Here is a 25,828-nt window from a genome sequence, read left to right on the forward strand (position 1 = left end):
ATAGAAATACTGTGTGGGTGTAATAGGGGTGTAGTAGTGGGAGCAGCTGCAGATGTGGTAATGTATTCATGTTTTTCATATAAACACACACACACCTGGATAAAGATGTAGGCTATATGTACAACCAGGGCCGGCCCGACCGGCTTCTTTGGGTTGAGTACATGGCCGAATACGGCATCTGGGAGACAAATAGCACCAATGCAAACCGGCAGCCAATCAGGCAGAGGCGTGGTCCCGGGGATTCTGGTCCTGGAGTAGCAGGGGGAGAGGGGAGTGAGCATTCCATGAGACAAAGGTTGAGGATGAGGGAGGGAGGCAGGCAGCAGCTGGGAGAGCCACTTGATGCCAGGCTGTAGCTGCTGCAGGTAGTGAGGGACAGAGCTGCCCAGGATAACACCCACCTGTACGGCAGGGCCTCTAGCTGAGGATGTGCTGACAACAAAGCTGGGTTTCGAGGATTCCCGGTCTATATCCAGGCATGTGAAGCAGATGGAGGTTCCGGGGTTGGCATGGAAGATGCGCTGTCCTGGGGTCAGCGCCCTGCTGTTGCTCATTCTGCACTTGGCACTGGGTACATGGCCCCGCATAGGGGCGCTATCATTCACCTTTTACTGTCTCAAGTTTGAGGGACTCAGCCCAGCTCCCCTGAATGGCTGAGGAACTAGTACATGGTATACTCTCCCATTATCTGTGTGTGACCCCACATATATCTGTGTGTGACATATTACTGGTATGCAAGATGTTATGGTTTTCCAAAAGCGGCTGCTAGCTACATTGCCTCCCCAGCCACCATATTTGGCTTGTCACCCCTGCCTCCCCAGTCACCCACTATCTCCCTGTCACTCCTGCCTCCCCAGTCACCCACTATCTCCCTGTACTCTTGTAGGTACTATTGTCTGACCATTTCCATTCCTTGTTAGACCACATACTATTTTGAGAAGGTGCTTGCTGTCCATTTAAACAGTTTATCCGATCAAGGGGAGCCCCAATGTATAATCGCTTACCAAAACAATTAAGCTTGTGCCGGCCCTGGGCCTGGGTCCGTGCGATCAAACTCTGTCACACTTACCTATCCCCGGCAGCAGCCACTTTCCCCAGTTCAGCACATGCTGTTGTGTGCCATGCTGCAGTAGGTCCAGGGAGGCTGGATGCAACAGTCTCCTCTGCCTGCCGGTGGGGGGGGGAGCAATCACACTGATCCCGCCCCCTCCCTTGATCTGACCCCGGCTGAGGGGCACATGGTGCCCCCTGTGAAGTCAAGCGCCAAAATTATTTTTAGACCTATTATTTTTTAAAGGGGACATTGCCACACCTCCGTGATTAGGCCACTCCCCCTTCATGACCAGGGCCCCCAGTACGTGCTCTATGGCCCTGTATGTCTACTCTACCTATGCACTGCACACCCCCATACTAGTTTTCAGTTGTGTAAAGTTTACTAATTTACTGGCTTTATAAGTCCACATAGACATTTCTTGATTGCTTCAGTCTGCCAGGTTCAGTACAGCAAAAATCTGCTTGTCAGTGTCTTTTGGAGATAAAATGTGCTGACAGATGCCACAGATCTCAGAGAGCAACCATCACAAGTAAGGAAATACATAGAATAAGGTTATAACCAGTGGCGGATTTTATCAATGGGCTGCAGTCAGCCCTCCCCCCAGGTAAAATGCCCCCCCCCCCCCCTCCCCCCCCCCCCCCTCAGTGTCAGTGACTGCACTGGCTTCACTGTGACTGGATGTGACATTCTATTGGAAGTCCTATCTGTCAGTCACAGATACACAAGACAGCCCCATTGGGAGGTATTTCCTCTCTCCTGAACTGCCAGACCAGACTGCGATAAGCAAATTGCTGGCTTCCTTTAGAAAGCCACTCCCTGCCCGGTCAGCCCTAGCCGGCTTCTTTGAGCTGCGTTCTATGCAGTCCATGGAACTTTAGAGTTTGCACATATGCAGTTGCACTGCGGCATCTGTGCATGCGCTGGTCAGGCACCTGCTGGATCCACTGCGCAGGTTCCGGGACCTGGGGCTGGCAGCTGGCTCCTCTCCGGGCACGGGAGTAACATCACCTCCTCCTGCTAAATGTAAGTAGGGGCCATCGTTGGTTAACTAACTCTGTTTTTAAAGCTAAATGCTGTGGTATTATTATTTTAGCAATATGTTTCTTCGAAAGCTACCCTGAGAGACAGTAATAAGAGAAACAAACATTTCACCCAGCTCAGGGGAAATTTATGAAAGGTCAACTTTGGTCGATTTGACATTTTTTGCAGCGATTTTGCAAATTGCAAATTTACTAAGGATTAATTCACATGAAAGTCGCATGTTAAATGTGACTTTGAACTCCAAATTACTGAAAATCACCATTAGCACAAACATCATCCAAATAACATTGGTATCAGTGAAAATTGCCAGTGCCATTGCCAGGGAAAGGCGCCTTCCTTCCTCTTCACCTTCAGTTCTAATTTGCTCTTTCCTGTTCAGAGCATAAGATCAGCCCTTTTCTTTACAGTCTACCCTACCTGTGTCCTCGTTCTACCCTGTTGGAGCTCCATAGGGCAGAGGAGCTGGTAAGTTCATCTGTATGGATGTTCCTATTGTTATTGTGTAATGTACTGTAGTGATTTAGTGTAGTGTACTGTAGTGATTTAGTGCAGCATACAGTATATAGGGAGGGAGATGTAATGTACTGCAGCACTTAGGGGGAATGTAGTGTATGATGTAGTACAGCGTATAGGACGGATGTAGTGATGCAGTACAGCACATAGGGGGGTGTAGTGTAGTGATATACCGTAGTTCAGCATATGGGGGATGTACTGTAGTGTAGTGCAGCGCATAGGATGGATGTAGTGATGCAGTGAGGTGAATAAGGGGGTGTAGTGTAGTGATGTAAAGTAGCATATAGGGGGACTGTAGTTCAGTGATTTATGTAATGTAGTACAGCATATGGGGGGATGTAGTGCAGTGATAATGTATAATTGGGAACCCGCTGCTGTAAATGGGGAATGCCAGTTAAACACTGAGACGGAGCCACGGAGGGGCTGTACCTAGCATAATGTGTATAAGGGGCTTTACCTGGCAATATGATAAGCGGCTCTACTGTGGTGTAACGTGTAGAAAAGGGCTCCACTGGGGGGGCGTGGCTTCGGCGGACATGGAGTAGCACACAGGCTGTGTGTCTCCAGCTACTTTATCCTGAATTCCTATCCTGTGTCCCCCCCTGGGCCTGCAGACCGCCCCAATACCTGGGAGGCAGTGTGGAGGTGCCCCTGTACCGCTGTGGGACCCGTCTGCTATTTATCTGCTGCGGCAGGCCGATTCTGGTGTGCGGGGCTCCGGGGCCCGCTGGATCACGTGGGACGCCGCCATCCTGATTGCCCGCGGTGAGAGCCTGCACTCGGATCCTGCCTTAAGCGCTGCCTGCACCCGTTTCCGTGGCTGCCGCTGCCGTGGGAGACTGTGGCGCTTCTCCTCCCTTGCTCCCGCCTGTGCCTGAGAGCGTCTCCGAGGGGTTCCCGGCCGCGGCGCTGTCACGTGACCCGCCGCCGCTCTCCTCGCTCACTCCGGCGGCCCCAGCCTGTACTCTCAGGCTCCTGCACTGTCCTCGTTTACTCTGCTGCTGGGGATGAGGTGCGCGGCACGGCTGCCCAATATAAGTGCCTGTGCCCCCCCCACATTATAAGTGCTGCCCTGCCCAGTTCAGCTCTACACAGGGGAAGGGGAGCCATGCTGTATTAACCCCTGGAGTATCTCACAGGGCATATCTGTCCAAATCAATGCTGCTGGTGTCCCTTATGCTGTTGTGAATTCTCATTCCGGGCTGGCAGAGGCTGATTCCTCTGATACACTATATGTTCCCGTGGTCGTTCGCTGGACAGTTTTGATATACTATATTTACCCGCAGCCTGCGACTGGACAATTCTGATATACTACACTATATTATACATTGGCTGCCCCTGGACAGTTTGCTATATTCTTTACTATACTTCCTCGCACCCTGCTGTCTGCTCGGCTATAATGGTCAATCCGCGTCAGTCTGCCGCGGCGAAGTTAGAAAAATTTGCCAGAAATCCTCCGGCGCGGTCCCAGCAGGGGGGGGAGGTACGGTCGACTTCGGCACCGCCTTCTCCGTCGGCTAGCTCCTCATCTGTGGAGGCCACCGATGCTGCTTTACAAAAGGTGCTGGACGCGGTCACGGCCAGTGAAGCCCGCTTGGCCGACAGGATCGGTCAGGTCCAGGCGGACTTATCTATTATACACCAAGACCTTCAGCGGGTGCGAGAGAGGGTCGGTGAAGTTGAAACGCGCATCTCCACGCTGGAAGACACGGTTACGCCTCTCAGTAGACGCACTTCTGCTCTGGAGTCTCAGATGGCGGAGGTACATAAAAAGATGACGGATATGGAGGGGAGATTGCGACGAAACAATGTCCGTTTCGTCGGACTTCCGGAGAAGGAGGAGGGTGCCTCCCCTGAAAAATTTCTTGAACGTTGGCTACTGGATACGTTTGGAGCGGAGGAGTTCACCTCACACTTTGCAGTGGAGCGTGCCCATAGGGTCCCAATGCGTCCTCTTCCTCCAGGGACACCTCCCCGTACGTTTATTGCCAAGCTCCTTCATTACCGGGATAGAGATGTGATTCTGAGACTGGCCCGCACTAAGGGCCCCCTTAAGTGGAACGGTTCTACAATTTCAGTTTTTCCGGATTTTGCTATCGACATCCAGAAGGATAGAGCTCAGTTCGTCCCTGTGAAACGCAGGCTGCGTGAACTGAATATCCCTTATGCCATGCTCTTTCCGTCTAAACTGCGGGTGGTCTCGGATGGAGAAACAAAATTCTTCATGACCCCTCGTGAAGCATCAGTGTGGCTGGACAGACGCTTTCCGGCACGGCGCGTGTTAGCCGCTGATTGAACTTATGCATTTGATTTCTCTACTTGCAAGTACACTGTTTCTCTTATGCCTGCTGTTATTTTTGTATTGTCTCGGGAGGGAAGTATAGCTATTTGTGGATATATTCTTCACGATTCCCCGCAAGATGTTAGTTTGGCTGGATGGACGCTTTCCGGCTCGGGGGGGCATTAGCCGCTGATTGAACTCCTGTATGTGATTTTTCTACTAGTCACTATGCTATTATTATGTGTTGTGCTGCTATGTTGCGCACGTAGGGGCTCTCTGTGGCTCTTATGGACCTTCACTGGGAATGGGTAGGTCTGCAGAGACGGGAGACTGTTAGATGCTACTTCTTTACGGTTCTTAGGCTTTATAATCTTTGTGTTTGTTTTGTCATAAAGTCTTTAAGGGGTAAAGGGATATACAGTTGGGGTGGGTGTAGTGGTCTAGGGGGGGATTCGATTTGAGTTTAGCTGGGAGATTCTCCTGTCTTAAGGTCATTAAATTCTTGGCCCCCTTATTGGATTTAGAATTTGGCCTTGTTTGGTATTGGCGGAGTATGTTAAGGCGTTCTCTGCCTTAGCTCTTATTGTTAGTATTTAGGGTATTTTGTTGTTAGGGATCCAGGTATGCTGCTAATTTTAGGTGGTATACGGGGTGGGGGTGGGGGTTCTGTTAGACTGTTATTATTGATTTGTTTTTACTTTTCGCTGTACAATGTGCTTGTTTCCGCTGCGTCTATGTCGCAGCTAACTGCGAGCGTATCTTTCTTGGTAGTCACTGGGGGCGGCCGGCCGCTGGTGCTCTGTGATATTACAACAATGCCCTGCTATGGCTTTGGTTAAGTTTCTGTCGTGGAATGTGCGGGGGATCAATGACAAAATTAAGCGCTCCCTGGTGCTTCGACAGATTAAGCTTTACGCCTCGGATATAATTTGCCTGATGGAAACCCACTTACTTGGTACTAAGATTATGTCCCTTAAAAAACCTTGGGTGGGCTGGGCTTACCATTCCATGCATACCGCAGCGTCCCGGGGAGTGTCGATCCTAATTAGGAAGTCTGTTCCATTTGCGCTCGATTCTGTACAAACGGATCAATGGGGTAGATATGTGTTTCTCAAGTGCAGAATTAACTCCGTCCCCCTATTATTGCTGGCTGTGTATGTGCCCCCTCCATACTCGCATGACGTCCTTAAAAAGGCGTCTGCCTTTATGGCTGCGTCCCCTGGGGTAGCTGTTATCTGTATGGGTGACTTCAACAACGTTTTAAACCACGAGTTGGATAGGCTGTCTATGGCATCCTCCAACCCACAGCCCAAGCGTTCCCCATTTGCAGACACTGTTTCGGAGCTGACTTTGGTTGACCCCTGGAGATTGAAGTATCCCGACTTGAGGCAGTATTCATGTTTTTCACACTCTCACTCTTCCTTCTCTAGGATAGATTTGGCTCTTTTGTCCCGGGAGCTTTTGCCCAAAGTTCGAACTGTCAGATATGAGACTAGGGGTATCTCGGATCACTCCCCCATATCGTTACATATTGACTTAAACTGTCAGCGAGGCCAAGCAGTGTGGAAATTCAATCCCTTTTGGCTGACGCATATGGGTGAGGGATCCGACTTGAAAGCTAGCTGGTTAGAATTCTTTGTTATGCATGAAGACACCTCGGATGTGTCTTTACTGTGGGACACTTTCAAGGCCTTTGTAAGAGGAACATTGATTAAACGGGTGGGAAGTCTTAAATCCTCCTTTAGAAAATGTGAATCTGAATTGGAGGCCCGGGTAGTTGCTTCAGAGCTGATGTATGTGCGCGATGGCCTAGACGCTTCTAAGTTGGTGTGGCTCCATGCGCTGGGTGAATGGCAGGAATACCTGTGGGGGAAAACCCAGCACAGACTTCTCTTCTCCTCGCATGTCCAATATGCTACCGGGGATAGACCAGGTTCTTATTTGGCCAATCTTGCAAGGGGTGACCGCTCCTCTCATACTGTAGTGGAGGTTTTGGACTCGGCTGGGTCTGTACTGGACCGCACCCCCCAAATCGTGGCGGAATTTGTCTCATACTATCAGGCGCTCTATAGTTCTAAATTGTCCTGTTCCCCACTAGAACTGCGTGACTACTTGGATGGAATCCACTTGCCCCGTGTCTCCAGTGAAGCCAGGGCTCTTCTCGATGCTCCTTTGTCGTTGGAGGAGATTGAGATTGCGATCTCTGCCTCCCCCGATGGTAAGGCCTCTGGCCTTGATGGCATTCCGTCAGAACTGTATAGGAAGCATATAAAATTTTTTGCCCCTCAGTTGCTTAAGTTATTCAATGAAATCTTTGTCCAAGGCGCGCTTCCCCCGTCTATGGCAGAGGCGTTGATTATAGTCATTCCCAAGCCAGATAAGGACCCCAGGAGGGTTGAATCATACCGTCCTATTTCCCTGCTGCCCACGGACATTAAAATCCTAGCCAAGGTTCTGGCTTCCAGACTTAACCAGGTTATCTCCCAAATTATTCACCCTGACCAAACGGGCTTCATGCCTGGCAAGTCCACTGCTGTAAATTTGAGGCGCCTGTTCACTCATTTACAGGTTTCTCGGGGGGAGGACTGCTCTGCCGTTATAGCCTCTTTAGATGCCGCAAAGGCTTTTGATTCAGTGGAGGGGGCCTTCCTCTGGGAGGCTATGGGTAGGTTTGGCGTGGGCCCCAACTTTATTGGCTATGTTAAATTATTGTATTCTCTGCCCATGGCCAGAGTCTCGGTGAACGGGTTTGTTTCAGACTCCTTTCCCCTGTCCAGGGAACCGAGACAAGGCTGCCCTTTGTCTCCGACTCTGTTTGCCATTGCTATTGAGCCATTGGCGTGTTTGATTAGAGCAAATCCAGATATTGTGGGTATTAGGGTTGGCGCAAGAGAGGACAGGATAGCGTTATACGCTGATGACCTCTTGCTCTTTGTGGACGACTACTTCTCCTCCTTACCTAAACTCCTTGACTTGATAACCAACTACGGAGGCTTCTCCGGACTCAAAATTAACTGGGACAAATCCACCATTACTCCACTTAGAGGCCCGGTTCCGGTGGCCCCAGTGATTCATACCCCCCTTAAATGGGTGGACTCTTTCAAGTACCTGGGTATATGGGTATCGAATGACCCTTGTACCTATGTTTCCCTTAATATCATGCCGCAGATGGTGTATCTCCGCTCGAAGGTCAAAGTTTGGGGGACTCTGCCCCTGACTGTTACTGGTAGGGTCAATTTGGTAAAAATGGTATACTTGCCTAAACTCCTTTATGTCCTCCAGCAATCCCCTATATATATTAACTTGAAGACATTTAAACAGATTGACAGTTTGCTCTCTTCTTTAATTTGGGCCAGTCGGAGAGCGCTGTTAAGACTTGACGTTCTGTCCAGACCGAGAGTGCTGGGAGGCTTAGCTCTCCCTATGTTTCGATTTTATTACTATTCTGCGCAGTTGGCACAAATATGGGAGTGGGTAAATGCCCCAGATGCTCACACCATACACTCCTAGATGCTTTTACAGGCCTACCCTGACGGCTCTCCATTACAGATGCTTATCTGTGGGAACCCTAACTTGTCCAAGATCCCTATAATAAAACAGGCCATCCTCATATGGAAACAGGTACATGTTATCCTATTGGGCCAAGGTATTGACCCAGATACTCCTCTGGACAATGCCTTTGGCTTCCCAGAATTGGCTTCGCTGCAGACTGGGGCGGTGTGCGGGAGGTGGGGGGTGACATCCCTGGGACACTTGTATAACGATGGTATACTGAAATCCTTCCTGCAACTTCAACAGGATTACAGTGTACCCTCGTCTCATTTCTACCGATACCTGCAACTGAGACTTGCGCTTAATGCACAATTTCCCGATACTCCCCCGACGATAGCTGACTCCCCGGTGAAGTCTCTCCTGCAGTCCCTGGGAAATGGACATCTGGTGTCCAACATCTATACAACCATGCTTCGATCTCACTACTCTGACCCGTTATCCCTTCTCAGGAATAAGAGGGAATCTGACTTGGGTGCCATCTCTGATGAGATTTGGGAGGGTGCTTTGTGTTCTCCACGATTATCCACTACCACCACCAGATATCAACAAATCCAACTGTTTCTAATACACAGAGTTTATATGACCCCAGTGCGCTTGCGACGTATAGGGGGTACCCACTCCTCCAGATGTCCTGTGCGATAGTCTGGATGCGGACTTTTGGCACATTATCTGGCTATGCCCCAAGGTAGCCGTGTTCTGGTCGGGTGTTATTGACGCCCTGGTGTCAACGGGTATTCCCTCGTCTGTATGCTCCCCGACGACATGTGTGTTATCTGCTGTGGAGGAGGATGCCCTGGACCTCCCTGCCAGAAGATATGTAATTAATCTATGTGGCCTGGCCAAGGTGTGTATCGCCCGGCTTTGGCTAGCCAAAGATGCACCCACAATGCGATCCTGGGTCTCACTTGTAAATGATACGGCCTCTCATGAGAAATATGTATACTTAGCTAGAAAAGCGGGGGAAAAATATCAGGACCTGTGGGGTAGATGGCTTGAGTCTCCGCGCTTTATGACCCAGAGTGTCTGAGTACCCACTACTGAGGGCTCCGTGCCTGGGCGGACGGGAGATGAGACACGTACCGGGGGGGTTAGTGTGGGAGTGTGTTTCTAGACCTGAATGGGGTTGGCTGCCTCTCTTTATTTGTGGGGTCTCCTGGCACCCGCGGTCGGTCGGCCATACTTTGCCAATATTGCTGTTGTATGATTTGCTCAATATTTATGGTGTGTTGCCATAGACGACTCTATACAATATACATTGTTCTATATGGTTCATGCTAATATGTGATACTAGTTCTAATTCATACTATCTGTAACGGAATTAAGCCTGCACATGCTTTACTGTACTAATTGGTTACTACTAGAATTGGGAATCTGCGTATTCCCTGGGTTGGGGATTTGTTTTGGTTTGCTCTGTTTGTTTTTGTATTTTTGTTTCACTGAAAAACACAAAATCAATAAAAAAGTATTGAATTTAAAAAAAAGAAAAGGGCTCCACTGTGCGGTGCAGTGACATGCGGTGCGGTGAGGCAGAGACTTTCCTGTCATACTAATAATTGTGCAAGAGTTTTGACTATAAAAAGAATATGAAAAATACAAAGAATATGACAGAAATATCTTCTTTGCATTATTCTAATCATTTTTATAGTCAAAACTCTGAAGTAAAGTCTATGGCAGGTGCCTACCTTTCCCGCACATCTCTGATCAACACTCACCAAATTTCCAGGATTTTATACCTCTGCACCTATGCATAATGCCCTCATGAACCCTTTGGCTCATGTAGTGTGTGTAAATCTAGCTCTGGTTTTAGTCAGTTCCTCTTGAGCCACGTCCCTGGACTGTGGCATAATGTATATAAGGAGCACTGCTATTTTGAATATGGGGGTTACCAATTCTCTTTCTGGCAAAGGGCACCAAAATGTCTTGTTATGGCTCTGCTCCTAATATATTAGGTTCAAGATTATTTTCTTGCTTACATTGTAGACATATACAGATTAAGTTTCTTTTATACATACAGGGTAAGCTGTGAACTTTCATGTAGTGAGCAACTGCACTGGCTACCTGAAGCCATGGTACAGAACATGATCAATAATTATGAACAAGAACTTCTGTACATTTGTATATTTGTTGTTTTGTATAAAATACTTTACTTTCTGTTTTACCCAACAGTGTAATAATACTTACCCTCTCTGAATTGTTCCTACAATGGGTACACCAAATCTGTTTTGGAGATCAAATGCATATGAAACTCCAGCACCAATTATTGTCTGTAATGTATGAAGAAGTTATGATACATTATGATAATGTGTGATATATTATCATATGATACATTTTGTGTACACACTTAGAATCAGATACGGTACATTTGTGCTCCAAGCTTATGCAGGGAAAGGTGCACACGCGAAAAAGAACATTTACGTGCATATATTTGGTCTGATGCATCTCAGGATTCCTCCGGTTGCACAACATTAGCACTTTCACCTTGTTTATATCAGGAGTAAAATGTATGTATGCTACCAGATAGTGTAAAGTTAGCTCCACAGAAACACAAAAGTATTATTACACTAGTAGCATATTGGACCAGTCATTTGCCGGGCCACTAGCTACCGTGCCCAATGTTGCATTTTTTGTTGCCCCTCTGTCTTCCCCCACCTTCCCATCTTATCCCCCTGTACCTCTCTCTCTCTCAGACACACTCATCTTTGTCTCTCCGGGGCTGTCGCTCTCTCTCTCATCTTTGTCTATCTCTTCTATCACCTCAGCTCCACATTATGTCTATTTCTCTCATGTCAGCCCCTATCCTGTTTTTGTCTCTCTCATCTCATGTCTCCACTCCTCCTCTCTGTTGTTCTCTCATCTTTGTGTCCCCATCTCATAACTTCCAACTGTACCTTTTTGGCCGGTACAGTACTATTTTTTTATAGTCTGTACCTGCAAAAAGGGTCTTGTACCGATTTTCACATTTGTACCGATTTCTTCTGTAATGGTGTTGGAGGGTATGCCATCTACGTCTCTCTAATCTCTGTTCCACCTCCCCAGTTTGTCTTTCTCATTTTTGACACTCCTTCCTCTGTATTTCTCTCATCTCTGACCACCCATCTGTTTCTCTCGCTAATATCGATCACCCCTTCCCTGTTTCTCTCTCTCTCATCTACAGTATTTGTGCCTCTCCTAATATCGCTTTCATCTTTGTCCATCGTGTCCCCTCCGTCTGACTCCCTCTCAACTCTGACTCCCTCCCTTTCTGTCTTTCTCCCATATTTGTCATCCCTTCCCCAGACTGTAACATAGAAACATAGAATTTGATGGCAGATAAGAACAATAGATAAAAAGATATAAGGATGATTGATACAAGGTATATAGATAGATATATAGATATGAGATATAAAGATATGAGGTAACTACAGACTAGTGAGCCTTACATCAGTAGTAGGTAAATTGATGGAAACACTCTTAAAAGAAAGGGTTGTAGATTATCTCAAATAAAGCAATTTACAGGATCCCAAGAGGTAGGTTGATAGATCTGAGGTTTTTTTTTTTTATTGTTTATTATGTATGTGAGGGTTTCTGCTAACCCTTCTGCCACACGGCTCCTGAATGTTGTGTTTGGCATTACAAAAATACAAGCATGTTAACTTTTAACAATTAAATATAGGGTGAGTCTTTACTGAAACTAGATTATGCTGCACTCTAGTGGTAAATAATAACACTACATTTAACTGTATGGTTGTGAAGGCTGGTCCCAAAATAAAACAACAAAGAAAATCAGCTCCTTTCCCCCTCTCACAAAGAATTTACACAAGTCCCAAAAATAAATTCATAGGTTATCTTGAGAAAAAGAAAAGTACATAAACGGATAGGCACAACATTTACTAAGAAAATAAATTAGGCACTGTTTCTAATCATGCATTGCATGTATCCAAAATAGTCCACTATTCAGGGAGTATACCTTCAGTTTCTGTTACATTATTACTTCAATGACAGTTGAAATAGCCATATTTTCTCAACATTACATCCGCAGACATTAATGCATATCTGTGAAAAATAATTGTTCGTCAAACATAGAAAGATTACGAGTGGTATGGATCCGTTGCTATCATTCAGATTATTCAAATATCCTGTCTACAGATGGAGCCATGCTAATCATGGCTCCGTCTGTGCCTGGCGGTCACGCCTATTGCAAGGTCTGGGACACGCGCACATCTATGACACGCACGCACCCCATTCACTAGAATGGGAGCGTCTCTATACGCTCCTGGCGTGACTAGGTGGATGGATCGCCTAGTCATGCTGGGAGCGCTTGTATGCGATGGAGCCGCACTAGATAAGTGTGGCTCCATCTGTAATTCTCTATCATTTATTTTAAACACATTCCCTTCTTTACGTGGCTCTTATAAGGTGATAATACTCTACCTTATATATTTTCACAATCTTTCATTACATTTTGAATTGCATAGATGTTATAAGTAGCTCATTAGCATAAATAATGTATCAGAATCATCATGCCATGCCACAATCCACTGTAAGCAGGGAAAACCTATGATTACAACCTGCTGGATTCAGTTCCTGCCTAATCTACAAACGAGAAGCTTCATACACAACGTGTTGGAAATGTATAGTTTCTATCATAGCACCTAAAGAATCTAAATTTGTTTACTGCAGTTATTTTTGTTTGCAGGTGCCACATAGTGTATAAAGAATAGGACCTTGAATATGAATGTGTAATTGTTTCCCATTCTGGTGCTGCCACAAGGCCATATTGCATGATGAGGACTCATGAAGTGGGGCCCATCACACTGTTATCCAGGACAGTGAAACATTTTCTCATGTGGCACTTTCGGCGATTTAGGGTTAAAAGGAGACACAACGCATAAAAGTGCCAAACCAATGTTGCCCACCTCATCAGTGAAAACCTGAAGGATTCTTTATTCTCTGTTGATTTATCAACCTTCACACAGGTCTCACACAATACTCTTGCTAAGAAGTCTGCACCCAATGTCTGCAAGTCAGCAAGCGTGAACACCTCCAAAATGTCACACTAGACTGATGTTGAGGCTCCGACAACTGAAGTTGGACCTGAGAGACATCTGCCTGAGGAGAGGAAAGGTGAGGAGGCTGGATGTAGTTCCTTCTCTTGGGATGAAGAACTAATTATGAACCCAAGGAGAGATTGAGGACGATGAGGAAGATATAATATGATTTAATGAAGTAACTATGATAAACAAAAACTGAGGTTTTCCGAATGACTGAGCTGAAAAATGGAGTTTATGATTGGAAAATGAGACTGAAGAACTCTGAATGAAGAACTGAAGACTGTGGCTTTAAGATGAAGCTGAAGAATGAAGAACTGAAGACTGTGACTGTGGCTTTAAGATGAGGCTGGAGAATGAAGTATTTAAGACTGTGGCTTTAAGATGAGGCTGAAGAATGACATCCGATGTCCTACTGCTCTCACCCCTGGATCCCCTCCACGGCCAGGGACCACGTGGTTAACCGGCGAGTGGAGACGGGCTGTTAGCAACAGGACTGCAGCAAGCGGGAGACCAGAAGATGGTAGCAAACGAGAACAGGATACCTGGAGTAACCTGGGAGCACAGAGCTGAGCACCTTTAACTGAGAAAGTAACTAGAAGCACTGGCCCTGCTACCCAAAATAGCCCCCTTTTAAAAGGGAAGGCTGCCACAGATTGGCTGAGGCAGAGAGTGAGAATTGCTATTAGACCGACTTTTGTCTCCAACATGGTGGCCTCCAGCACTGAGGACACACCAGGACACCGAACCCAGTGCGCTAAGCTCCAGTGCATGGCCTCTGGCAGCCGGAACTAGTACCAGGACCCAGCACAGCAACTCCTTGCAGCAGCACCCTGTTTGCCCGGACCCCGGCCTCTGGTTCCTGGCAGCCGCACACATAGCCCAGCACGACCCCCCCTCCCCTTGCTGCAGTACCACGTCACCGCAGCCCCCGGGATGGCAAACCTTGTGACCGCACACCGGAGGTAAGACTCCGGAGAGTGACACAAAATGCACAACGGTGCAGACATACACGAGTGATCTGCTGAGCTGACTGGAAGAGTTCATCTTTTGGAGGTGTAAAAAGCTGATGCATCTGTCTTCTACAGATTATGTTTTATAACTGACAAGTACATACCAGTCTCTCATTGGATGCTGGCAGGACATAGGCTTCATCACCCCGGCCAATGTAGTCTTTCTCTGTAATATGCAAATGAAACAGGAGGCGTCTTGTATAAATAGTTGCATCCTGACGGCTTTTCTGATGCGCTACAGTGTCTGAAGATGTAACATTGGACATCTGAGTAACACTCAGGTTACTAAGGATGTCCTGTAGGACCATGCTGTCCAAGGATTAAGGCACTGACTTTGGCACGTTCAGGAAATGAAGCTGACTCCCCCATTTTCTGGAATGCAGCCCATCGCTGCCAGGGCCGTATTAAGAGCCTCATGGGCCTGGAGCTGAAAATGTAGAAGGGCCTATTATGAGAAAAGGAGGAGGTGAGGCCAGTGCTTGTACACTATCAGCCCCAACGTCTCCCTAAATATATAAAAGTGCAAAAATAGCATAATTTTATGTGGAAAATAGAAATGCAATTTCAATACTTCTGATTTATGGCCGCCCATGGCAGCTGATGGGCCTATTTCTTTGTGAAGGCCTGGAGCTGTAACTCCATCTGCCCCATTGTTAATCTGGCCCTGATCGCTGCCCCCAGATGCCAGAAGCACGTCAATCTGTGTGGCTTTTGGGGAACTGGGGACGACATTGCAGACCCAGACTTCTCCGCATGTGCAAATCTTAAAACATTTCTGATTACCATAAACATCAAGATGGCATCCACCTCTGCATCAGCCCCTACATTTCGATACTGTCTAAAGTACTCTTTTAAGGCAACTGCACAGCTCCATTTATCTATAAAGCCATAACATTTTAGTTAACATTTGTTTTTGGTACTGTATGTTCTCACAACATGAAATGGGTGTTTATGACAATTCATAATTAGATACATTTCATATTTCTATTATTATCCCTCCACAGTAGTATATTATACTCACCAGTATAATTTCTATTGGAATGGGTACAGGCATTTTTGCTTTGAAATAATCATTGACCTCTTTTGAAATATAAAGTACAACCATTACGATAATTGATATAACAAGAGAAGCAATATTTGTGTTTCGTAAATTGAAGAAAATAGCCTGGAGTTCCTGCAATAAATAAAAAGGCAAAACAAAGATGATGCTTAAAGATCATTCAAATACTGTGTAATTCTAAACAATTAATATGGTACAATATGGAAGGGTACCGGATGATCTGGCGACAGTCAATAGGTTGACAGTCAATAGGTCGACCCCATAAGGTCGACATGCATTAGGTGGATAGGTACAAAAGGTTGACATAGTCAAAAGGTCAACATGTAAAAGGTTGACAGTGCTTAAGGTCAACAGATACAAAAGGTCAACAGGTCCAGATGGTCACCATAACAATGATCGACACATATATGGTCAACACATTTTTTTTCCAACTTTTTCAGCATTTATCTTCCACGTGGACTACAATTGGGTATAGTAACTAATTGGGGTCACATGTGCTTTAACATAGAAAATGACACCTAAGGAAAAAAAAATGTTGACCTTTTTCGCAGTGACCATTTCCATGCCGACCTTTTGGCTGTGTTAACCCTATGTACCTGTCAACCTTTTCAAGTGTCTACCTTTTAAATGTCGACCTAATGACCCTGTCAACCATATAGGGATGACTTATTGACTTCCAAACTAATTCTGGTCGACCTAATATCCACACCTATATGGAAAAATAATCAGTACAAAAAGCAATAACATAAAAATAAAATAAAGGAAATGTATTCTGCATTCATTGACATTTTGTAGCCAGGTTATTAACAAATACATAACTTGGTTAGGATAATACCTTATGATATATTTAACAATATATTGTAATTAGTTTAAATAGAAAAAGATACTTATACTGTTTAAAATAAAATATATGATAATTTTAAATAGATTTATTTGAGATAAAATTGACACTGTAGTTACTTTTCAATGTATTGTGAATAAGCAGTCTCCTGAGGTAGATGACTGAAAATGTTAGAAAAGCCATTCGTTATCAACACAATGTCCAGTATGCAGTGTAATTGTGTAGGATATACAGTACCTAAGCAAAGTAAAATAGCAAAAATTGGTGAACTCTAGGCCTGTCCGGGTTGAAATAAATATTTAGAGTTTCCCTTTCTACTTATTGCCTAGACAAAGGATGGGTTAGGGGTTTGTGATCAGCGCTCTAATAGAATTGCATTGTGTTTCTTGGAGTTGCTGCCAATCGAGATGTACAATCGTGTAGATACATGATAGATAACGGCTGTAGTCAGTGCTGCACCTTTGTTGAGTGGTTGGGGTATGTTGGTGAAGGTGTATCTCTAGTATGTGTAAAAGGTTTATGTACAATGTGGTGAGAAAGAATTGGAGTGAGTCTGGAATGTGTGGGAAATACCGTTTTATTGCTATGTATAGGTGTAGAAACAGTGTGCATACATAACAACAGCTGGGAATGTATGACTGTGTATCAGGTGTAATCCTACAAAGAGCACCCTTTGTCAGTATATAACAGAAGACTGCTATGCATACACCCACTGATGTATAATGAATCGTTATCTGTGATGTCAATTAGCGACTTTAGAGTGTCACTTGTCATATTGTACAATGGACCTGATTCAGAGATTTACATAAATCCCTGATATTTAATGGTCTGCACATGCTTAGGAGCCTCACTGCATATTGACATACTACTGGCATTTGGGGACGGCGACAGGGATCGTTTCAGAAAATAGTGGATGTGATGGCCCATGCGTCCACTAGTTTCTGGCAATGTAACATTAATACTGTTAATAATGATTCGTTGACATGATTGTTGTTATTTTGGATACATATTTATGGTAGGTGGTTTGCTAAATTTACACATGATACACAAAAAATGGGCAGGACTTGAACAATTGTCACAGAAAAGTAGGGAAGTCATTCATCTGCAATAATAAGCAACTGGGAGTGATAAAACATCAGCGCAGCAGTTAAATATAGGGGCATATTCAATTGAGTTTTTTCGCACCTGCATGGTGTTTCTTTTCAATTAAAGGAGAGAAAATGAGACGCAGTGATTTCTATATTTTTATTATGCACCTCCAGAGCAAGTCTAATTTTTCCTAAAATAGCTATTTTTAGGAAAAATCGGCGTGACTTGCTCTAGTGCCTTTGCAGTATCCCCCCCTTTATTACTAATTAAGCAGTTGGTAGTTTCCTGTTACTTGTGACCGTGGTACCTGCATACTACTGGCAGCATATTGATCTACATACCATTAACAAATGGACTAAGCATTGAGACTGACTGAACGGTACTGAGAGTCTCCGCTTGTGGCCAGTGATGCTGGTAAATATATTCAATCAATCGTTTAATCATAAGTATATTTTCCTTATTCTCCAGGGACTCACACTAATTAAGTATGTTAGCTCGGACATAACATACCGGGAATCAGGCTAAATGCGATTAGTATCAATTTAATTGTGTTTTTAATGTGTTGTTTTTTGTCAACTTGTTTACAGTATGTGAAATAAATAGTTACTTTTTATTTAAATTGTCCTGTGTAAGCGCCGATCTGGTATATTATCTATTTCTTTCAGTTTCTATTGAAGAGGCTGGCTACCTCTTCACCAGGTGGCTGCTGATACACAGGCTTATAATTGCACCTGCACACACGGCGCCATCAAAACCCTCAACCTCTATTTTTCTGTAGTTTCCTGTTAGCTTAATTAGTCCTTAATTACTCACCTTCTGAAGATGTGTCTTCTTCCTCCAGCATCGGGATCTGGTCATCTGCAGCAGCCAGGGCCGTCTTTTCGTATGGGCTCAATGGTCTCTTACCCAAGGGCCCCGGGAGTATAAGGGCCCTAGGCTGATAGCTGAGGGTCCCCTCTTTCCAGAGGTACCAGATTTTTGAAAATCGGCCATAGGGAACCAGAGATATCCGACTTCAAAGCGGTGTTCCCCATCCAAGCCTGTTAATTGCGCTTCCCAGCCAGATATCTCAGGTTCTGTATGACTTAGAGTTTTTCTGAGGGTACATTTCAAAAGCTGGGACTCTCCACTTTCGGTGGACATTGGCACCTTTTCTCTCTTTTGCCCAGAACCAGAGATATCAGCCTTCAAGCAGCTGGTCCCTGCTCCAGCTCCACACGCCTGGTATGCAGTTTTACATATTCGTTGGTGGATTGCTCTGGCTCCTGATCTCTGATCCCCAAGTCCCCAGCACCTCCTGACAAGGGAGACACTCTATTTTTTTATCCCATGCAAAGCTAAGAAATCTTTTTCCAGGAACTTGAGATATCTGCAGTCAAGCAAGCTGACCTCCCACCAGAAAATGAATAATGTTAAGCCTACTCCACTATCGACCCCTCCCTTACATATTAAACACCCCATACCACCCTGGAAGTCATGTACCGGGGCCCCTTCATTCATCCAAATGTCCCCAACTACAGTTTAGTGTTCTCCTTCCCACCCATCTGTGCAGTAAAGGAGTAATTAGCAGAAATTACTGCTCCAGGTCCTATATGCTGAGCAGAAGATAGTACACCCCCTACCGCCCGCGGGACATCAAAGCCGACGCTGATAGCACACCCCCTGGAGGATGGGTAGGGGCCCCAGTGCATTGCTGTGCCCAGGGGCCCACACTGCTGTCAAGACGGCCCTGGCAGCAGCAGAGTAAGTATGTGTGAGTGAGTGTGTGTAGTTTGTTTGTGTGAGTGTGTGTAAGTATCAATGTGTGACCCACATGTGTGTGTAACCCCCCTACCACCACCACCATAGGCAGCACCAGGGAGAACTTCATCTCCCTGCAGTCCCCTCGCTTTCCAGGAGCCCCCTCACCTCAGAGCAGCCACCTCACCAGCCGGAAGATAGAGGGGAGATGGCTGGGAGACATGGAGACCACCGAACTGGTAAGTATCTTTTTTTCCTTCTTGAAGCTGAAAACCCTGTGTGCATTTTTTCCCCCAAAATGGATTCTGCAGATATTGGGAGGATGCATACCCATAGTAATCCAAAATTGGGTGTAAGGTTTTTTTGCATCAAAAACCTTGCACCCAATTGAATACCCCCAATAAAATGACATATACAGTAAGAATCAAAGGTGTGACTAACATGTGTTACATGTATGTGGGGGACATATTGCTTACCTGCCAGTAAGCAAACTGCAGCTTAGGACGTGACAGTCAGACACTTAATGGGTACTGTAAAGTTGAACTTATTCCAAAATACAAATAAGCTAGACATTAGCCAGCTACTGTGAGACACCAATGCCAATGTACACAGTGCAGTAGTGAGAAACAGAGCATGTTCTCTAGGCATTGGCCAACATTAATCATAACAGGGTTGGGTATGAAATGTCGACATTCTGTATGTCAACATGAGAATGTTGACATGGTCATAATGTTGATGTTGACCATGTCTTCAATATGTAGATAGCGATGGAATATAGATTTGTTAGAATGACGCAGTGGTGACTTACCTTTTCTGGTGGCTGTGTCGGTTCCAATTGTGACTTCTGGGTCCCGGCAGTCATGTGACTTCCAGGTCAGACTTTTGATCCTCGGGCATTCCCATATTTGATCCTAACTCTAATCTCTAACTCTAACCCCCCAGTGCCTAACCCTAGCCTCCACCCACAGCCTATCCCTAATCCTTCCCCCACAACTTAACCCACCCGCCCGCAGCCTAACCCCAAACCTCCGCCCCCACAGCCTACCCTAATGCCTAAATTATGACATTTCACCTGTTGACATATGATAATGTTGACATGGTGAATGTCGACATTCTATCAATGGCAACATTATTAATGTTGACATTGTTATTATTTACATTTTAACTATATCCCATTATAGCAAGAAATCATTGAAACAGATTGTGATTCACACAAATCCATGGACTGTTTGGGTAAGCTGCATTAAACCTTGTAGATAGAGAGATAACACAGAGAGAGAAAAAGTACCAGCCTATTGACTTCTAACTGCCCTTTTACAAGCTGTGTTTGAAAAATGACAAGAGCTGATTGGTTGGTACTTTATCTCTCTCTACTTTACCGCTCTCTGAGGTGTGATACAGTACATCTTCCTCCGATGTGTGTGGGGAAAATGAGGCTACTCACTGCTTAATGTATGAACTCTTAAACCACCTAGATAAACTCTCTACCCATACTCTCAGTGATAGAAACACATGCAACTTTAGGATTGGAAGAACAGTGGGACCAGACCACTTGTCTAATTACAATGTGTCCTGTCTTGTCATTGATACTGTAATAAATGATTGAACAACTTTTGATTATTTCAAAATGAATTTTATTTTGTTAAAATTTGCTGAAGATATCTCCCTTGCAAGTAGATTCAGTGTAGTCCCGATTCCAGCGAACAGTCCCACTATTCGGGCACTGTCCCTCTTTCATACCCGCAAGCGACAGTGTCACGAGGGCATGTGGCGGGAGTTGGAAGAGCCTTTGATCACCCACTACTCTGCTCTGCAAAGCAGCGAGTGATCCCTGACTAGATACTGTGTGCATGCGCATGGCATCTACACAATGCAGGGAGCTCAGCAGGGGACTGCCCAGCTGTTCATGGAGCAATGAGCATGACCTAAAATGCTGAACATAGCCTGTGCAGTAAGACCATGCCTCTTCCAACTGAGGCCACATTCCTTTCCGGGTTATGTGTCACTGCAGAGCGCCAGGGTCCCAAGCTTGGTTGATGAAAAATGTGAAGATATTGTTAGTGTTTTGGCGTGACTCTTGCCTTTCTGTGGAGGTAAGTTTATGCAGCAGCCTCCAACACAGCATCTAGAATGAGACTACTTATTAATGCCAAGGCCACAGATTCTCATTTCCTAAGATAATTCGCACATGTCCCGGCGTCAGCAAGCTCTTTGTACTCTGAGTCTTGTAACCACATCTCTTTGTTACAGAAGGTTGGGGCAATCATATTCAATGATGGTGGTAACTATCAACGGGCGTATTTAGAGAGGAGGGGGCCCATGTGTAGTTTCCATCTGGGCCCCCTCCTCTCTATAGGTAGCAGTCAAGGTTTTTTGAGTGCTAATAGACTGTAGCGTTTCGCTAGTCTCTAGTGTTTGTACTGCTCATGCACCGATCTCTGAAAACATGGCGTGGTGGCCACTTTCCCAGTGATTTCCCTCCGGTATATGTGTAAGTTTGCACTGTTATAGCTTCAGATGCTTGGGCTCCGAAAGGTGAGTACCAAAGATGTGAGTGCAGCATGTGTGGTGTGGGCACCCCCTGCAACCTGAGGGGCCCGTGTGCACAGCATACACTGCACTCATTATAGATATGTCATTGATTAGTAGTACCATCTATCCACTTCTGTTTGACTGATTGCATACTGACCCCTTAATGCTTAATCCTACTTGTCGACTCTCCTTCAGTTTTAAATTGACTCAAGAATTAGCAGAGTAATCTTAAGTGACGTAATGATTACAGATAAAAGGGGATATTGAAAGATTTAATACTAACCTGTCAATCTGCGCTCCCGCTATCTTCCTGTCACCCAATTTCTCTGTGTACCCTTGGGGGTACTATAGTGTGGCCATGCCCCTTCCTTGTGAGACCACACCCCTTTTTACAATGCACACCTTTAGCGCGTGTTGTCCATTTAAAAGGTTTATTCCATCAGGGTGCCAAAATCTATATTCGCTTAGCAAATAAATTACAATACAATTGGGCTGGCCCTGCTGGGTATGAACCCTTTCATACGTAATTTAACTGTTTGGTCTGGAATTAAAAAAATTGTGAACTTTTCCCTTGGCTGTCCTACTCCATACATTTAAATGGGAGTGAAACACGAAGAAGCCATATCTGAAAAACAAGAGGGGAGGGAGCTGTTCCAGAATAATGACCCACCAGATGTGCCTGTTTTAACTCCTGAGATTGTGAGAGCTCTGCTGAGGGGACATCCCTGATAATGTTTGATACGGTATTAGTGCTATACTTCAGCAGAAACAAGATCTTGTGATGGGCTTTCGTTTATACGCTTAACTTGTGAGTGCATTGGTTGGGGGGCATCCCCTGAGAAATCACTATCTTTAAAGGGGTTTAACCACACTTTGCACATTGAATAACAAAGATTCAAACTGTATTACACAAAGATTTTTTTTTCTCATACAGTATATCTGCATCTCCCCACATTGAAGCTGAGAGAGGGCAAACAGACTACCATCAATACTCTAAGGGAATGTTAATGTATACTGTGGCAGTCCAGTCCGGATGCCACCCTGGGTGTTTGCAGGACAGGGCACAACAGTTCGGGTGCCCCGGGCTATGGCAACCTGGGTTTAGGGCTGGACCAAGAAGGAGCCCAGGGAGGTGTTGGGACACAGCAGGTTGTCTCTTTAATGTTGTGTCAAAGATTATCTGGCAGTTGGAAATTACATTATTGTATTGCTGTTGATACACAGAAATACCCTGCAGTTTCATACAAGAGATCCCATCCATGTAGGTCCGGTCCAGGTATTGGAGCAAGCGCTCCCAGCAATCAGGCACACCTGTGCCACACTTTGATAAAGCTCGTTACGGCAAGGGCTCAGGGTTCCTGATGCCAACAAGTGGCCAGGCGATAGAGGTCGGGCCAGTGGGTTAGAGACAGGGAGCCTGAGATTGTGTACATGCTGTTTGTGAACTGGTGCCTATTTAAGGTACCCATTGAAACTTGCTGTGAAAAGTCGGTTTACTATGCTGTGGAAGTAATACGGTCTGCATTTTTTTCATACAACTGTGTCAGCGTCTTGTCTGGTGGAGGGTCACTTGTTATAATACTCTAAGCGCCATTGTACAACACTGCAGTTTGTTGATACAGAAAGAAACATATCTAAAACTAACATGACTGAAACTGATGTTCAATAATTTATACTCATTTAATACTTCTAACCAGTGATGGATTATACTGCAGCCCCATAAAATCTGCCACCTGCAAGTACTGTGTCCCCATGCCACACACCTGCACCCCAGATGTTTTGATATGTGTATACTAGATGGGATTAGTAGACACATGCCAGGCAGACAGACTAAACTAGTGCTGGTAAAGCTGTGCTCACAGTTCTGTTATACAGAGAGCAGTGATGGAGTGGAGCATGCAACAGAGATGATGCGGAGCAAACAGAGGACCAGACAGTCATGTATGTGGGCAGGATCACAGGACACAAAGGTATTCTTAGGGTTCACACGGAGCTGAGTAGTAGACATGTGTGCATACCATTGCGTAGCTCAAAGACAGTGAAAAGATAACGTTGTACATGTGCAGACTAAAGAACAACGGCCATATTGGTAAAGTTAAATGCTTCATCTAATGGAGTATTATGGAGAAAGCACATTAGCACAATCCATATACCAACAAGAGTAAGGCTGAGGTTGTAACTGTATTTCACACAATTTATTAAAAAATATGGCGCTGGTGCCATATTTCTGAAGAAACTGCCAGATTGCGGCAATGAGCCAGAGTCATTGCTAATTTTTGCACCTGTGCCACTGTACTTTCTCTGTGGCAATGGGGACACATAAATGCTTGCAGCGGGGCCCCTTCAGTTTTTAAAATGCTGGTAAGTGTGTGTTTTGTAAGTCCAGCAGCTGACCTGGTGCGATATCCTACCAGTAATTTCTGTTTGGAATACATAAAAAATTGAGAAAAAACATTATTGAAAAAAATAACAAGATGGTCTTGTTTGGAAGACACAATATCCAGCGAGCAGAAAAATAAAATGAATTATGTTATTGACCAAAGGACAATCAACAACAGTAAACATTATTTAAAATACCAAAGTACTGTATTGTATTATTTATTTTAATTATTTGGGTATACACCAAATGTATTCTGTTCCGTATCTTGTACATTTTCTTTGAATGCTGCTCTTGAGTACATTTGGTAGTACCAATAGCACATTTCTGTTAATTTTAAAGTTTATTCAGAACACGTTTCCTTGTCTTCAAATAATGCTTTCAGAACAACAATACACAGCTTATACTTACAAGAAAGTTGGCAAGTGGTCCATTAAATGTGGGGACTGTAAGTCCAAAGACATATTTTAGTTGTGATATCACAACTTGAATGGCTGCAGCTGTTGTGAAACCATTAATCAATGGCTCTGATAAATATATGACTATGAAACCAAACTGCAGAAATCCCATAATCAACTAGATTAAAAAAATAAAAAAAAAAAGTTAAAAAAGATAAATATAATAAGGTGCATTAGTAATCTGTAAACTTTTTTTAAATGTACTGACCTGAACAATCCCCACGAGGAACGTCAAAGATGCTGCTACCGTTACTTTTTGTTCATTTATCAATGTTTCATCAGTGCTATTGGCTGTGGTAGAATTGCCAGTACTTGTAGATGTAACAGATACTAAATTAGACACAACGGACCCAACCATCAGGCATGTAACAGGAAATGGACCTACATAAGAATTGCTGTATTAGAGGTATTATGCGCAAAATATATATCTCCAGCTTGATATTTAAATGGCAGTAGGAGTTTATGGACTTCATTCAGAATTGGACAGAATTTACAGTAAGTGCAATAGTAAAATGTGCCCCTGGAGAAAATGTCTATACTTGCAGGTAGGATTCTGGGAGATGCATCCTGTAGGAGTTCCAGTTAGGATGGATGTGACACTGGGATTTGCGTCATTGTGGTCCCACATTGTCATGTAATTTATGGACCTGTAGAAAAATTACTAAGTTTTGGAAAAAAAAACTATCGACCTACAGCATATTAATGGGGGGATGGCCTTAGCTTAATACTAGTTGTAAAAGCTATGCTTTTTGTTGATTTTTCTTCCAGGCGACTTCAAATATTCCCTGTCTGCAGGTCTTCACATTGTGACAGTTGGTCATACACCTGTGCAGCTGCTAAATGGTATGGAAAATGTGAACTTGTAGGAGTCATGAGGGCTGCGTTTGTAAAATACCAGACTAGTTAATATAGTATGTAGCTGGTCACGGGATACAGGTGTATGACCAACTGTCACAATTTAAAGATCCACAGGTGACTTGGAAAACATGACTTGTTTGGGGTCCTGGAAACCATATTTAAAAACCTCTGCTTTAGTGTACACTTTTGCTTATAACGTTTCTAATTTTAACAATAAAACATGTAGCAGCGAGATGTTCAATAATTAGACAGAATTTTGTATTGTGTTATTACATGTTTATAAACCAATTAGCTTCAATTGTTTATGTTGCTTCAGTATCCATAGCTGTTGCTGTTCAATACTTCAATGTGTTTATTAGTTCTCATTTATATATATATACATATATATATAT

At 44.6% G+C, this 25,828-nt stretch overlaps 1 protein-coding gene across 1 annotated transcript in view; it reads right to left on the minus strand.

Annotated features, from left to right (window-relative positions):
- The window catches only part of LOC134934585 (chloride anion exchanger-like), a 158,913-nt gene that overhangs the window by 71,807 nt on the left and 61,278 nt on the right, over positions 1 to 25,828 (minus strand). Inside the window, exons 5-8 of the mRNA XM_063929991.1 lie at positions 24,787 to 24,959; positions 24,532 to 24,696; positions 15,503 to 15,655; positions 10,623 to 10,705 (exon numbers count right to left, since the gene is read on the minus strand). Coding sequence (XP_063786061.1) covers positions 10,623 to 10,705; positions 15,503 to 15,655; positions 24,532 to 24,696; positions 24,787 to 24,959 — 574 coding nt within the window. The remainder of the gene's footprint in view (positions 1 to 10,622; positions 10,706 to 15,502; positions 15,656 to 24,531; positions 24,697 to 24,786; positions 24,960 to 25,828) is intronic.

The sequence above is a fragment of the Pseudophryne corroboree genome, chromosome 6, assembly GCF_028390025.1.
Source record: "Pseudophryne corroboree isolate aPseCor3 chromosome 6, aPseCor3.hap2, whole genome shotgun sequence".
Lineage (NCBI taxonomy): Eukaryota > Metazoa > Chordata > Amphibia > Anura > Myobatrachidae > Pseudophryne > Pseudophryne corroboree.